The sequence below is a fragment of the Plecotus auritus genome, assembly GCF_963455305.1.
Source record: "Plecotus auritus genome assembly, chromosome: 7".
NCBI lineage: Eukaryota > Metazoa > Chordata > Mammalia > Chiroptera > Vespertilionidae > Plecotus > Plecotus auritus.
Window position 1 is genome coordinate 137,624,264 of NC_137774.1, and position 17,009 is coordinate 137,641,272.

Here is a 17,009-nt window from a genome sequence, read left to right on the forward strand (position 1 = left end):
ATATAAACAATAGATAGCTAGGAAAAAATACTGGTAGGAAATATACCAAAATTTAAGAGTAGCTCCTTGGGAATGGGAAAATTATAGGGATGTTTTTCTTTTTTTTCTACTCATTCTAAAATTTCTGATTTTTCTACTATGATTTTAAAAAACAATAATTTTTCAGCAAAAGCTATTTAGCAAGATGTTATATTTAAAATCTTCTCTGGCACTTATGCCAAGCCCACTGTGTACCAGCCAAACCTGGAACAGCAGACACGGCACTGCTTCATGCACAGAGCCTCAAGGTACTGGGACGGCCCAAGCAAAACAGATGATGCCAAACAAGGCCACCTCCCCTACTCTCTCCCTAACTGCCTTCCATCATCCCCCCACAAGGAAAGTTACAACATGCTTACATAGTTCTTGTTTGAGTAAGTCAGTTTCACCAGATCCTTTCCTTTTCCCCCATCCAAGAGTCATACAATATACAATTTTAGCCAAGTAAGTTTCAAATAATCTTTAGTCCAATGCAGCCATGGCTGATAAATTATTGCAAGAAAATCAGCTTAGGTATGCGTGTCACCAAATCTGGCTGTCACACACAACCGACTCACAGTCTGGAATATCAACTGCTGAGAGAGCAGGGGTGTCAATGTACCAGGAGCTTCTGCAATTCACCTGAGATACCGGCGCTCTTGTGTCACAGTCCTCAGCACGAACTCAACTGTGACTTGGACATCTGAATTCTAACCATGGTTTTAATTTTTCAGATTCAACCTTTTAAAAGTAGAGTTTGCAAAGAGCAGCTAATCAAGCTGTTTACAGCTAATGCATCTTGTTTGCAGTTGGGAATCCAATAGGGCAGCCAAAGTTGGCCATCTTACTGTGTTCCCATAGGCAGTCTACTTGTTCCTGCCAGATGCTCACTTCCCTTCTCCTGGGCACAGCATTTGCCGCTGCCCACTACTGAGCCTCTAGTGTTTAATCATTTTTAGCCCCCCGTACTTCTACACTTCTATCAGGGACTAACTGGACCCTTCCTTCTTAATTTCTGTATTAATCCATTTCATCTACCTTCTCTTTTTCCATTTCCTCCAAATGCTTTGCCCTCTCCTCCCATTCTACCTGCCAAGAATGTGAAAGAACCACTGGGGCGTCCCACTCTCCACTGCAAAGGAATCAGGTCCCAGCCCTCTCTTCTAAGCAAAACACCAGGCCCATCACTGCTGACTCACCATAAATGAAATCCTACTATCACTTCTTGATGAGGTGGCTGAGGACACTGGCTCTGAAGAGCTTACTAACTGCTATCCACCCGAGACATTAACCCTCCAATCAACATTCTCAGTGGATAACTAATGGCCAGTATGATTCCTGATGCTCTGATGGGTTAACAACAACAATACAAAGTCAACTCCCAGGGCAATAAATTAAATAAAGTTTAAAAGTCAATTCCTCAGTCACACTAGTTACACGTCACACATTCTAGAAACAGATGTGGCTGTTGGCGACCATGCTGAATAGTGCAGATTCAGAACATGTCCATCGTCACAGAGTTCTATCACAGCAGCACTGATGTAGTCTATGAGATCACACTAAACTCACATCATTTTCAATAGTACAAGTCAGCAAAGACATACCTCAACCCCACATGTATCAGCCCTTCCCTAGAGACTGAGCAGAACATACACACGTATGAAACAGCAAAACAGGCTGAAAATGGCCTTGAGGAAAAGCAGTTTTCAGCTGCAGACTCCAGCTTGGCATCTGACTATTGCTCACTGCTGGCTGCCCCCTTCTCTGAGTCAGAAGGTTCTTTTAAAATCTATTATCATTTTCTTTGCATAAAGTCAGGCAACTTTTTTTTAATCCAAAAAAGTTTAAGTTAATAAAAAGCAAATGTAAGCACGAGGAACAATCACTCACAACCCTTTCATAAATCACCGGGTTAATGTCACACATGGTTCTCTCTCAAATCCTTCCCTACAATCCTCCTCAGACACAATGATGTTACTGACAAAACACCCGGATTAGGTCAGGCTACCACAATTTCCTTAAATTGTCTTCTTTACCCAGCAAGTATGCCCATTTGAGAACAAAGTGAGTTTTCAAAACCTAAAATTAAAATAATCCTGGTATTTCATACTTTAACCAGCCAACACTCCTCCCCACCAGCAATTTGTCTTGGTAAACATTATTCAGAGCTAACATTCCTGGGAGTGTGATGCACTGGCTGGATGTGACATCCTGTATGCATGAGCTAGGGCCACGCTCCCAGCTTTAGTAGCCATAGCAGCCATCCAGACGGACATGCTGGCTTTCATCTCTCATCTTCCCCCTTCCAGAAGTTAATTACCCCTCTTACCTTATATAGCAGAAATATTAAAGGCGTGTGGGTTGCTAGGGATGGTCTAAGTGTCTGTACCAATTTCAGGAGCTCCACATGCAAGGAGATCCAGCAAATCACTGCTGGCTCGTGGCCAAGCTACCAGCAGCACAGCCAACCACCCCTGAGGGTGCTTCCTCCTTGCCCGGCTTCATTCTTCATGATTTCCCAACTGTTGTAACTGCTTTGTCGAGTAGCTGCCAAATGTGCCCATAACACTCCATTGGCCTCCAGGGAGCACCCCAACCACTAGGCTCTGCAGGACCACCCTGGGCATCGTCTTGGTTTTCCCGATTTCACATCAGCCTGAGCATTGCACCACCACTGCCGCCGCCTCACCTATGCAACTCCCTTGGCCCTTGTGCTTTCCAGGTATGTGAACTGCCTCAGCTGTGCTGAGCCTGAAGACACCACCTAGGAAAGTTAGTGCTTATCTGCTTTCCACTTAGCACAGAGGCCTTCAAAGACCATCCAAGTGGCCAGACGAGGCCTCTGCCGAGCCTGTGTATGTCCTCAAACCCAAGAGCTTCATCAGGCTGTAACTCAAAAGAGGACTCTGGGCCTGGATTAGTCCTGAAGAGTTAGAAAATGTCTAGGGAAGAGCTTTGCGGAGGAGCCCTCAGGGCATTATGAACTAGCATGCATGTGAGCAGATGAGACTTTCCAGGCCCACAGGAAAAACGACCTCCACCTTGCCCAGGGGCCTCCCGGGGCCTTTGAAGGAGGCCAGGGGTAAGATCCTATCAGCTCAGCTCCAAAGGGCCACACTAGGTATCAAAATGAAATAGTGGTCAGCATGGGGATTCCAGGGCCAGGAGGAAGTTATCAGTCCCAATTCCACGAGGCACTCTCCATGAGGGGAGTCGCTTCACTTGAGGGCTGTGCCTAACAAGGCAACATAGGACAAGTCCCCAGCCCCAGCTGGCTCAGAGCAAAACAGCTCAGGAAAAGCCTTCCTTTCTTTGTTTTGATTGTTTTGCTTTTTACATTATCAATGGAGACTCAACCTCTGAGGTCATTGCATAACTAATACTGCAAAGAAAATGTATCTGAGTGGGTTTCAAGAAACAGACAAGGTTCCCAGGAAGGAAGACTTTCTTTTTTAAATATATTTCCTTCTTGTCTCCATACACCTGGGACTGTGCTGCCCCTATGAGTGCCAGGGGAAGCAATATTTTGGAACCTACCCAAATCTAGGCTGTCCTGGTCTTCATGCTCATTCAGTTGAACCACCAGGCTTTTCACGCCCTGGAAGAGATAAAGTCAGGTGTGTGTTTTTAATGCCATATTAATGTTTTCTTATTTTTGTAAACTAGAAAAACAACCTCAGAGAACACCAGTAAAGACACGTTACATGTACACCACACATAAACAGAAAACTAGTCTTGTCCTTAACTGATAGTGTTTAAGAGCTAAAAACACGAGACGGACCTGTCCCAAGCTGAAACCTGCCTGCAAGCTCTCTATAGTTTCTTTTGCTCCAAGAATCTCTCCCAGGTTTACTCTAGCAAGCGCATTACCGGCACACAGCTGGTTATCAGTCCTGAAGTACAAGTTTGTTTTGGAAAAATGTATTATGTCATCTTGCATATACTACTAGAAAGATAGCTAGGAATGGTCATAAACAGTAGAGATGGAAAATTCGATAAAGAAAACTGAATTTCAAGTTATTCTGACTGTGGCGTGGGGCACATCCTTGAGTGTTTATTGTATGTTGGTATTTTTCTTGGGGGGTTGTAAACAAATTACTACCACCAGATCTTCACTTCTACTTCAACTTTGGGGAGCAGCACCGAGAAAAAAAGGGGGGGCCAGGGAGTCATTACCTTTCCATCCTCCTGTTCAGGTGATGATCTACTGGACACCAAATTCTTAACTTCTGCAAAAGGAATAATTCTCATCAGGATCTGCTGAGGAAAGCTTTTAGTTTTCTTTTTAAAAAAGAAAGAAGAAAGAAAGAAAGAAAGAAACCAGATGAAGAATATAAATGAACTGCCCAGGAACTGTCTGCATGAAACCAGGTTTTTAGATTAAGCTTCTTAAAAATCAATTGTCCGCAGAGCAGAGTATCTCATAACCTTACTGGCCACACTCTGGGATTATTTGTGTGGACCAAGATGTAAACAAGCCCAGGAGCTCTCACAGGAAATCCTGAAGGGAAAAAAAAATGGTCATTAAGTAAATCAATGCCCTTGATACAGGAGGAAGGCTGCTCACTAACGGAAGGCTCTGCAAAATAGCACAGATTCTAAGGCCATGACTTGTACCCACCTGAGGAAACCCCGTACATCTATTTCCTCAAATACCAGAGATTTCATGTTTCAAAAGAGCACCATTCATTCTAGATGCAGTCTGGCCTTTCCTGGGGCACCGGGGAAAGTCGAGAACGCCAGCACAGCCCTTAGGCTCAGCCTCGGACGGTGGCAGGCTCAGCACTGACAAGCTGCAGGCATGCCGGTGCCCCCTCTCTGAATAAAGGCTTTCCTGGAAATATCGGTGGTCAGGATGTTCTGGGATGTTCAGGAAGGTTCACTTAGGGGGTATTTTTCTCTGTGCCTTGACTGATTGGTTCTCTTCCCAAACACTCAGTTGCCGGTAAACAGGAGCCACTGTTGTTCAATAACCACCAACAGCCAGTTTGGGCCCAGGGAAAATAAAAGGGCAGATGGCTAAGAATCTTTGCTCCGAATTTGTATTAATATACAACATTGTGGGCCACAAAGGCCCTAGTCTGGGCCCCTCAGCTCCCCTGCCCCCATGGCCCTACTTGGAGCTCATTCTGGGGAAACCCCACTGCTTTTCCCAGCAGGTCCATTTAGTAGACCCTGCCACACTTATTCATTTAAGTCACCACGGGCCTCAGACCTCCAAGTGGGCTTTTTCAAGCTCTTCTCACTGCCTGGTAACATGTTTTCTTCCATGTGTCTGCTTAGAAAAGTATAAGGGATTCGTTTACACCTCGAGGCAAGGATGAAGCAGAGCAGTCAACTTTCTCACTGGCAGGAGGGGTTTTTAACAATCTACATCACAAAAACTTTGAATTTGCTCTTTATCAAACAAGTAGTAAGATATTAACACTCCACAATAGTGTACTGTTCTTAAATTCATAGTGCACATTAGCTCTACAAGGAAAAATGAAAAAGCAAGAGCCTCAATTTTGTGTGGTCATGTCAGCTGACCTCAACAGGGAATAAGGACAAAGTGGCAGCTGACACAGCCCAGGCAGCTTTTGTTCCCCCGGCATCCTGCCTCCTACCTTTAAATGCACGCTCCACACACGGCCTCTAGGTGGCAGCAGAGTAACATCGGTAGGGCAGCATGGACAGCAATATGTGTGTCAACGGGGCCAACTTGACACTTCAAAAGCCTGCTGTGTAAGGGCCTATGTCCAAAGCTTTTCATCCCACTGCATAGATGCAGAAAGCTGATGTGAAGCACCCACTATGTTGTTTACCACATTATGGTAACATAGTAGGGTTTGTTTGTTTTTGAAACATGTATTCACAAACCCTAAAAATTAGGTAAGTGGGAAAGATATCACCAATGCATTAAAAATGAAGGTGAGGGTAACCAGAACCAACGTTTCAACAGACACAGATATCAAGAGTCACACACGTTTTTATTTTGTCCTTGATAGACTATTCCTTTAAAGCCATTTCAGACCATATGCTCTAAAATTATGATGATTCTGCATTTCTAAAGAATTCTATACCAACACTAGTGATTCAGAAGAACAGTGCACATTTTATTCAAGATTGCTAATAAAGAAGGCTATGTCATCTGGTAGTCCAGCATGCAACAATAAAGAATGTGTTTACCCTGGTAGTATGTTCACACCCCAGCTCCTCTCAAAAAGCTAGGTTTTGTTCATGGTCAGCCTACATTTTTTTCCTTGTAGTCTAATGTAATTTTGTTTTATTTTTTAAAAAGTATATTAAAATAGACAAGTCTTCATAAAATTTGTATTCCATCATTTAAAAGATAATTTGCAAAGTTATAAAACCTTTATCCTAAAAACATTAAGATATTTGTGACAGTGTAAATTCAGGATAATAATGTACCATTAATTAATCTAGGTCTATACAGAACTGCATCTTAGAGCTTTCAAAGAACTTGGCACTCATTCTACTGGGGTTTAATTAAATTGCTCCAGGAGAGTGTCTGCTAAATTACGCAGATCCTTTTACACTCACCCACTGTACCACCAACTGCACTGTGCAATCAAACCACTCATTGCTATAGCAACCTTCAGCAGATAATGATATCAGTAACTCCAAACTATTCTGTTTTAAAGACCTATTAATCTTGCTTTCCAGGCCCACCCAGAAGAATTACCCCCTCTACTAGTAAATCAGACTTATCAACTTCATAAACATACCTTTTTATTGCCAAAATGCAATGGAACAAGAAATAATCTCTAATAATCATGTTTACCAGTGACACTGCACCAGCAAACAGGGTTTTCAAAACAGGGTTAAGTAGCTGTAAGATTTATATCAGTGTCTTAAGAAACAGATTAGCCTAATAGATTTGAACTCCATGCACAAGCCTGTCGCCTTTTGGAAAATGGGGCCAACCAGGCTAGACTTAAGCAAAGAAAAAGCTTACACTGAAAATTTAGAATGCACAGTATTCTCCTTTAACTACCATTTGCTGTGCCATCTGACTCCTCCCCTAGGAAGGAGGCAAGAAGAATCATGATCAGAGCCAGCCAGACAACTACTGTTGTTTCATCGCTACCCTCAGGTTCAACTGTCCACGGTCAAGTGCACAACTGGATTAGGTTTGCAAGGCAGCATCAAAGCGCAACTGGAAACAAGGGCCTTGCTCTCAGCTTGCTCTACTCGCCCCTCAAATACCCACAGGAACCCTTAGGGTGGTTCATAGTCTCTCACTGAATCCTTTTCTCCCAATAGACCATGAGTCCCCGAAAGGCTGAGTCCAAATCAATTTGGGTCCAATACCCATATCCCCAGGGCCAAGCAGATTGCAGGGCACACTACAGATACTGAATAAGTGCTTCCTTCCTCCACCTGGATCTGATGGCCCAAAGCAGCCAATGAGATGTGGTAGGACGTTAGGTAACCTGGGGGAGAGCCAGGGAAAAGAAGGCTGCTTATTTTTTGAGTTATTCCTTCAAACACTTCCAATACTAGCACTATTTTGATACAACTCCAAACTGGATCAGACCGATGAGTGCTTTTCCCCTTGCTTCCTCCCACCCCTCCACCTCTGTCAGACCCAGTCTACGCTTTCCTCTCATTATGCACTTGTGTTTCACTTATAACGACTTCACGTCCACGTGTCACTTTAATGTTTTAGCCAGCCTAGTGTGCATGTCCTAGTCACAAATGCCAGAGATTCAAAATGATGAAGGGAACAAATGTGAGAAACTATCCGCCACTATTAATTCAGAGGCTACTACAACACCTTGACCTTCTGTTTCAATATTCCAATTATGTGGGGGTTTTATCCCCTAAAAGTGGGAATACTGATAAGAATAAGCATGGACTGGGAAAAACACTGAGGCATTTATCTATAGAAATATTTACGTGAGCCCTGTCAGTCTACAACCCTCAACATTCCATTTCAACAAGCGAACCAGGCCCCCACTGACTGCAGCATCTGCAGCCGGGGAGAGAATGTCCAGGTGAGAGAACATGTTTCAGCAGCTCAGAAACATGTTCCTTTACATTACCATTTTTATATTTGTACTCTGCGTTCTTTCAGAAAGAATTTATGCCACCGTTTTTGAAATACAGTTTTTAAAAATAATTTCTGACACTTTTGAGCAAAAAAAACCTAAGAAACTTTGAAAGGGACTATGAAAAAGTAATCAATAAAATCACTGTTAATATTTTAGTATATACTCCTCTCCAGACATATCTTTTGTCACAGCTTTATTGAGATATAATTCAATACCATATTATTCACCCACATAAAGACTATAATTCAGTGATATTTAATATAGTCAAAGTTGTGCGATCATCACCACAATCAATTCTGGAATATTTTCATCACCCCAACCTGAAACCCAGTACCTATTATCCCTCACTACCCATTTATCCTCAACTCCTCACTCTCACCCAGTCCTGGGCAACCAGTAGTCTGTTCCATCCTGAGGGGTTTGCCTATTCTGGATATTTTATATAAATGGAATCACACAATATGCAGCCTTTTGTAAGTGGCCTCTTTCATGCAGCATCATGTTTTCAAGGTTCATTCATGTTGCGATGTATCAGTACCTCATTCCTTTTTCTTCAATTTATCTATATTATTGAAAGTATTACAGATGTCTCCCTTTTCTTCCCCATTGACCTCTCTACCCCGCACCCACCCCTCCCAGGCCTTCACCATGTCTGTGTCCATGGCTATGCATATATGCATATATGTTTCCCAGTTAGTCTCTCCCACCCACCACCCACCCCTTGCCTTCCCTTTGAAATTCATCAGTCTGTTCCACACTTCTAAGTCTCTGGATCTATTTTGTTCATCAGTTTATTTTGTTCATTAGAGTCCACATATGAGTGAGATCATGTGACACTTGTCTTTCACTCCGTTCCTTTTTATCACTAAATACTATTCTGTTTTATGGATACACCACTGAGTTGACCAGTTGTCAGAGACGGGTCAAGGTGCTCCATCTTTATTTTCTCATTTAAGTCTTGCTATGAAGGAAGTATTAACTGACACTCCCACGCCACCATTTTCCACAAAAGAAACCACAACAAAGTCACTTGCATAAGCTCTGAAGGGAGTCTGGCAGAGCTGAAGTTGTTAGCAGTCCGCCTGCTGCTGGCATGTGTCATCAAGACATGTCTGTGCCTGTGAATCCCAAATCTCCCATCCTAAGAGCTTTGTGAGACAGGCCAGCCCTGTGGAAGACAGCTCATTCAAGGCAATGATTTTAATTCTGCACTTTACATCACACACATGCTGGCAAGAACCCTAGTCCAGCAGACCAAAGGCTAAATAGGTCAATGTTCTGTTCTAGAAGGGTGGTGGGTATTCTACAGCGCAGTGAGTTCTGACTGCCTGGGAAAGCTGTGTGCCCTCAGACAAGTTATGTGACCTCTCTGTGCTACACCTCCTCATGTACAAAATGGGGAAAACTGGCTCCTGGCCCCCAGAGATATCCCTCTCTATAGCCACTGGAATGTGTGTTCCATGTTCAGCTCACAGCTGAAGCCCCAGCACGTAGAACAGTGCCTGACACACAACAGATGCTTGAGTGAAATTAAATGGCAGTCAACTCCTTGAGATCAGCGTTTTTCCTCTTTGCCTTTTTGGTTACTGTTACATCACCAGTGCTTAGAACAGTGCCTGGCACAAAGTGGGCACTCAGTAAATGTTTATTGAATGGACAAGTAAACGAGCCTACAGAACTCCCATCTGTCTGCTAGTCTGTGCGTTACGTTTGGATCCATGGCCTCTCCCACCTTCCACAGGGGATCACGAGGAGGAAATCCCTCTGAGCCTGCTTGCAGCTGCTGCCTCAGCCCTGAAGGAAAGGACCTCACCTTCTCTCCTTTGTGCCTGGAAGTCATATTCCAACCCTAAACCCCTGTTTTTTGTTTTTGTTGTTGTTGTTAATGAGAATGTGGAAGATAATTAATGGGGAGAAGCCAACAAAGTAAGAAACTAGTGACACAATGGCTAAGACAGCAAATCACACAAGGAGTTTTAAAAACTACAAAAGAATAAAAAAGAAAATGGATTTATAGAATGGTCAATGGTATTGCAATGGTTCTCTTTGTTTTAAGGCCCCATAGACTCTAGGCATGACAGCTTCCCAAACAACACAAAAAGTGTGTGGCGAGGCATGGGGGATCTGGAAACTCAGCATGACCATGAGTAGTCAGTCCCTTGCCCCAGTCCCAGTGTGAGCATCACTACACAAATGGATGGAGAGAACCCACGTGACAGTGAAAAAAAGGAGGAAATAAGGTCTAGAAAGGACAGGATCAGTACAGATGAGGAAGCAACATTCCTAAACTACCTTCCCCAGACCACTTCCATGAGATGCTGAGAACTGTGAAAAGGAGATTTCTTTCATGACCAGTTTAGAAAACTGTTAGGTTAAACAGGATTACACCAGCTTCTTGATTGCAAGACTTACTAGAACCTACAAAACATTAAATGTATTCTCAATCTCCAACACAAAATTCATATACATAACTTTTTACTTATCTGGTCAAAAAAATCCTTATTTTTCAGAACATCTTCCAAGATTGGTGTTCTGTATAATGCTCTTTGGAAATCCTGGTGTAGGCTAGTAAGGCACAAAATAAGGACCAAAAAAATGCAAGGGACAAAACAGAGTCAGTTGGGAGATTAATAAATACTAATAAATTTAGTATTAATATTAATTAATAATAATTAGCTTATTCATCCCAGCATATTAAAAATGAGATGACCTTTGGGCCATTTAATTCATTTGGAATAACTTCCTATCATTCTGGAAGTACAGTTACAATCATGAAATTATGGAACATAATTGGTTCAGAGACAATAATAAAACTATATATCACACTAATAGGAACAGTGCAGTAAATTTCTAGGCTAGAGTTATTATAGTCTTTTCATTAATGGCAGCTACAAGCTTAGAGCATCCCCCTCTATCCACTGCAGCAGGAGGAACAGAAAAACATGAGCTATTAAGAATATTTTAGTAGATGTCAAAGGGAAAGTTTGCTTCTGAAGTTTAAAGGTGGTAAAAAGCAAGCTCTTATGCTCAGAATGTTTTGTTCTTCCAGTTGAGTCACTTCCAGGGTTATGAATGGACAAAAAAACTAATTGAATATTTTCACTTTAGTTGAATACTGCCCTCTGCTGGGATGTGCCTACAGTTTCTAATGTCCAACAAGCATATACAGATAAAAGCATTGTCTAGAGCAGTGGTTCTCAACCTTTCTAATGCCCCGACCCTTTAATACAGTTCCTCATGTTGTGGTGATCCCCAACCATAAAATTATTTTCGTTGCTACTTCATAACTGTAATTTTGCTACTGTTATGAATCGTAATGTAAATATCTGTGTTTTCCGATGGTCTTAGGCTCTACAGCAGCGGTTCTCAACCTGTGGGTCACGAACCACAGGTTGAGAACCGCTAGCAGGGTCGCCTAAGACCATCGGAAAACACAGATATTTACATTATGATTCATAGCAGTAGCAAAATTACAGTTATGAAGTAGCAACGAAAATAATTTTATGGTTGGGGATCACCACAACATGAGGAACTGTATTAAAGGGTCGCGGCATTAGAAAGATTGAGAACCACTGGTCTAGAGGATCTATAAAATACACACATTGTTTGAAGTCAGAGGACTTGAGTATCTGTCCAAATTATTTTTCTTATCGGTTGAGTGACTGCAGTCCAACTAGGTATGTATTAACAGCCAGGTATGTATTAACTTGTCCGTCTCCTAGGCCCATCGAACTCAACCCGAAACTGAGTACATTTTTGTTGTGATCCTGCTTCCTGTAAAGCCCATCTACCAGGAACACACCAAGAATTGCCTTTTCCCCTCACTGTGACACCCATGTGTCATACTACACCTTCAGGACAGAACCCACCTGTCCCCACCTCTTCAAACTCATTACACTGCTATAATGCTGACCTTCTTCTGCATTACTTTCAGCAGCTCCCTGGCACCTCTGATCCATTCTCTATACTTTCACAGTGACCTTTCTAAAATAATAATCTAACCTCAGTTCCTTCAAACAGCTTCCCTGTCAGGGTAGATTTCCAGTTCCTTGCCTGTACAAGTCCTGCTGACCTGCCTATATCCCAAGCCTGTGTTCCTGGCATATTACACACACACACACACACACACACACACACACACACACACACACACCATACTCCAGGACAGCAAAACGACCTGCACCTGCCCCCCCCTCCTATGCATCATGCATAAACGGGCTCAGGACTCTGTATTGCACATATTTCCCCTGTCTAGATGCCCTTCCCTCTATTAGATCACAGCTCCAGGGTCACCTCCTCCAGGAAGCTTTCCATCACACTCCACAGAGTTCTCATAGTGCTAGAGCCACATTACTCCCGTAGCACTTATCATAATGTGCTAGGACAGCTTGTTTTCCTGCCCCAATCTCAAATTGTTCACCCTGTAAGGGCAAGAACTTAGAATTTAAGTACATATTGAGACCTTATTTTTGTTCTCAATTCGTTCAATGGTGTATTACAGGGGAATAAAAAGACAAAAGACATTAATTAAAAATCAGAAGTTGACTTAAAAACAAAGGAAAAACAAGGGTGAGGGCTTAAGGAATAATGGTAATGCAAAAATGCATCTAGCAGTACCCTACACATTTGCAACTGGCTGGCCAGAAACTTAGCTCCAACTTTTTATCAGCCAACTAGGAGCAAGAAACCTGATCCGTTACAGTTAGAGCAGTAAAGCCAGCCAAATGCTCAGAAGAAGCCAGCATTCCTGACATGAGACCAGAAGAGGTTTCCCCTACAGGTTTTCCAAAGAAAGTGTGAAGTTACCCACCACCGCCTTGGGCAAGCCGGGCAAGCGGCAGCTCCCTCGGCGTGGCCAGCACATCACCCACAGGAGAGAACAGTGAGGGCACTTCCACGGGGCCCACACGGGTGCAGCTGGGTAGGAAGCTCAGCTGGTGAACTTAACTCAGGAGTGTGTGCAATGTGGGTGAGCCACACAGGCATCCAACAGCATGCCACACACTTTCCTTCTCCAAGATGAAGTTTTACCGAACATGGGGTCAAAGAGCTTAAGATTATACTGCCTGACAAATACCTGGAATGCAACTATTCTGTGTTGCTTATTACAAGAAGAATCAAAGGTATAAACCAGCAGTCAACAATTGGCGGCTTAGGGACAAGGATCTCGTCGTATTTTCTCTTCCTTACCCCAGCATCTGGCTCTCAGCCCTCTCAGACTGAGAGGCATCAGTAGGATTCCATGTGTCACAACATGGAAAAGAGGAGTGACGGTGTGTTGCCCCTTTACATGAACAGATAGTGTGTAATGTCTCCTCCACTATCCTGGATTTACAAGATAATGTACCCAAATAATAACCCTATCCTCACATATAATTTCAAAAAATAAAAACAATACTCTAACATATAAAGCAAAAGGAAACTGATAAAAGATAATACGTATTTCAATCTATAAAACCTTTGCCCTAACTACCCTAGGAGACATAGTGATGTAGTTAGATTCTTGGAACTACTGTTTTAGAAAATAAAACAAAAATAACAATAAAAAAAGTCAGAATCCATTCCATATAACAAGTATGGGAATATTCAACAATAGAGGTGAGAATGCTCCCTAGAATCACAACTTGTGTTTATTACCAGGACTCGCTAACAGATCAGACATGTGTGTGTATGTAAAGAGGAAAGAACCTGAATTGAGGTAGGGATTGCTCGCCCAGGTCAACTTCTTAGTTGGAGAAAATAAGAAAGTACCACATCCTGGCAAATGAGCTGGGTGCTATGCACAAGTGCAGCATCAACATGATTCCTTGTGTTGTGACATGGAAAAGAGGAGTGACGGTGTGTTGCAAAAATTATACCTCCTGCCAAGACTCCCACCTCGAGTAGATGTGCAGCTTCAGTCTCTGAAGCTCCCTCAGGACTGTGTACCACGGGGCAGGACAACCCGGGCCGGGCAGGGCTGTCCGTACCCTGCAGAACATCCCGCAGCCCCGCCCCTTACCTCTACGTGCCAGGGGTGCTGCCCACAACCCTTGTGACAACAAAGATACCTTCGCGACCTCCATCTTCTTCAAGACCCATTACCCAGCACAGAGTAGAGGCTCCACAATATGAAACAAGCGAGTGATGAAGGACTAAATGGGATGAACAAACCGAACTTGAAAGTGAGGGGGATAAGCAGTGTGTCAGGAGAGTGCCCTGAAGATCAGGAGTATGGGAGGACCTGGCCCAGGACCTGGCAAACAGCACTCAGTAGATGCTAATGGTTAAGCAGAAGTGGAAAAACAGTATATTTCATGGGATGCTGTCAGAGGACCCAGGGGCCACATTGTAGCCCACAACCCTGACCTTGCCTCTGACCCCCCTCGTCCTGGCTCTTCTTCACTGTGCACTTCAAGCCCAGGGAGCCAGCTAGTCTTGTGCACTTTCTGAGCTCCCGGGTCAGGGCGGGGGAGGGGGGCAGGGGGGGGCGGGGGAGAAGGAGCATGCATACCTTCTTCGGTTTCTGCAGCACTGGAAGGCATATCTGATCTTTCCTCTGGCCTGGTTTCTTGCTCTTCAAGAGTCTAAGGAAGCAAGAGAAAAAAATCACTGGTTACCAACAGAGACTTCAAATCTGCAACTAAGAGATAAAAATCACATTCAAGGACCTCAGAGCAGGGACAGCCCAGAGGCATGGTCTGGGGAGGTCGGGAAAGATAGGCAGCACCCCAGGAAGACAGTGAGAGATGTAGGGGGAACCTGGAAGCATGGGCCAAAACTGTCCCTGAAACTAATCCTCTCCTGCTTCCCCAGGTCACAACAAGGTTCTAGGAACGTGATACATGAACCAAAAAGGGGGACGGAGAACAGAAAATCTTGAAACCAGAAAGAATGGCCACTGTTTTATGCATCTGCCCACCTAGACCAACCCCCACCTGCACCCTAAGACACAGGGATCTCCGGGGCCCAGATGATGGGAGAGGACCACAACCCTCATGACAACAAGGCTGAGCATGGGCCTTGGGCTGCAAGCTGTCACACACAGGTGCAGACTGTCCCTGGCTGAGACTAAGTTTGTGAACCTTAAAGAGAAGCTGCCCACTTTGGAACCCTCTGTATTTTCTGTTAAGATGGATTTCCCACAGCCATTAAAAATGCGAAGAAAAAACAGAATTATGTGTTAATGAGTCAAATGGTAAAACAACCCAAGAGTGCATCAAAACATGTTCCAAATTGAACACATGGGCATACTTAGACAACCCTACAACAGACACAGATGCCTGCAACCCCTTGGCATGACATTAAGTGTATCATTTCTCGGCATTCTGATGGACAAAATGCCACTACAGGGAGAGAACTAAAACTGGATTAAAAGGCATAGCTAAGCTTTGCCTAGTATTTAATTATCTAATATCTCCCTTCACAGTTTGGATATGTAGCACCAACCTGTCATTGTCTAACGTTTAATATCAATTACAAATTTCCAGTCCACCAGTGCCAGCTGTAATAGGATGTGAGGACACGAATCCTTTACAACTCTGAACAAGTGTGGCTCTGAGTGGGGTCAGCCGAATGGCTCTTGGGCATGGCACAGCAAACGTAGGTTTCCGCAGCAAGGTTTTGCTGTTGTTCTAGAAGCTGCAGATAACTGTGCAATACCCAAACCCTGAGACTGAAGTTGCCTCCTTAGCAACACTGTGGTTCACCAAGGATGAATTAGCCCCTCAGATCAAGTCAGATATAAAAATAGACTTTTAGCCTGGCCGGTGTTGCTCAATGGTTGAGCATCAACGCATGAACCAAGAGGTCCCCAGTTTGATTCCCAGTCAGGGCACATGCCTGGGTTTCAGGCTAGATCCCTGGTGGGGGGCATGCAGGAGGCAGCTGATCAATGTGTCTCTCTCATAGATGTCTCTATCTCTCTATTCCTCTCTAAAATCAATAAAAAAAATATTAAAAATAGACTTTTAGAAATCTAAGACTTAAGAAAGCATGAATACTTACAATAATGCATAATCTCATATTTGTTACTCAAAAGTGTAAAGCTTTGGTGTGGATAACCTATATAACAATTACCACCTGCTCACATTTAAAATAACATCTAACCAAGTAAGAAGTGTGTGCCACAAAAACATTTAGATTCAATAATCCCATAAAAAATTGGTGAGCAGGGTAGAAATAATGCCTTTGGATGTTCTAAAGAATCTCGGCCTTGCTCACTCCTGGTCTCCCCACTCACTACCCAGCCACACCACTCGGGGTAGGAAGAAAAAGAGGGGTGCTAAGACCTGGAACAAAAGGCCATTCCATTATAACTCATTATTTTATCAGCATTATGTCATAAACAAACTTTCTCAGTGTTTTTCATGAAGTGAAAATCTCCAAGTAACTGGAAAGCAGTTTCCATCTGGTCTTTGTTATTGCAAAGTCCACTATGAAAGACTATTGAAGCATCTACATCTACTCCTCCTAAATCTTCCCCAAGGTGATCAGTGTTATCTCAAATGTGTTATGAGAAATCACAAATCCAAACTAAGAAGTTGGAGGATTTTATAATGGAAAGGTCAGTGATGTTTGCTGTACACGGAGCTTGCCCCATCCTTCTCAGGAGTGTGTCACCAGGTGCCGTGCTGCCATTTGAGGACACACATGTTGCTGAGCTCGGCCCTGAAGGGCCTGCACGGAGCAGAGTGCATCTCGAGCGGTGCGCTCCGCAGGCCAAGCCTGTGCCCGGCCGACACAGCCACACCCGGGTGCCGGGGGAGAAGCCCAGGGATGGCTGAAGGCTTAGTATCTTTAAATAACAAGTCCCCTTAAGCAAAATAGGAAACACCATATGCCAGAAAATCACACCAAATTTCAACAAAAGGAAGTAGTTCATACTCTGAAGAGCATGTTTCATTCTAGTTGTTTAAATAAAACCCTATATGGAAAAAGCCAACAATAATCTGT

At 43.5% G+C, this 17,009-nt stretch overlaps 1 protein-coding gene across 4 annotated transcripts in view; it reads right to left on the reverse strand.

Annotated features, from left to right (window-relative positions):
- Nucleotides 1-17,009, reverse strand: part of ARHGEF28 (Rho guanine nucleotide exchange factor 28) — a 297,368-nt gene that overhangs the window by 137,070 nt on the left and 143,289 nt on the right. For 3 of the 4 annotated variants that reach the window (XM_080682721.1, XM_080682718.1, XM_080682720.1), the window contains 3 exons: nt 14,569-14,641; nt 4,195-4,247; nt 3,556-3,616 (listed from right to left, as the gene is read on the reverse strand). In XM_080682721.1, coding sequence (XP_080538847.1) covers nt 3,556-3,616; nt 4,195-4,247; nt 14,569-14,641 — 187 coding nt within the window. The remainder of the gene's footprint in view (nt 1-3,555; nt 3,617-4,194; nt 4,248-14,568; nt 14,642-17,009) is intronic. The other variant, XM_080682719.1, reaches the window with a different exon arrangement.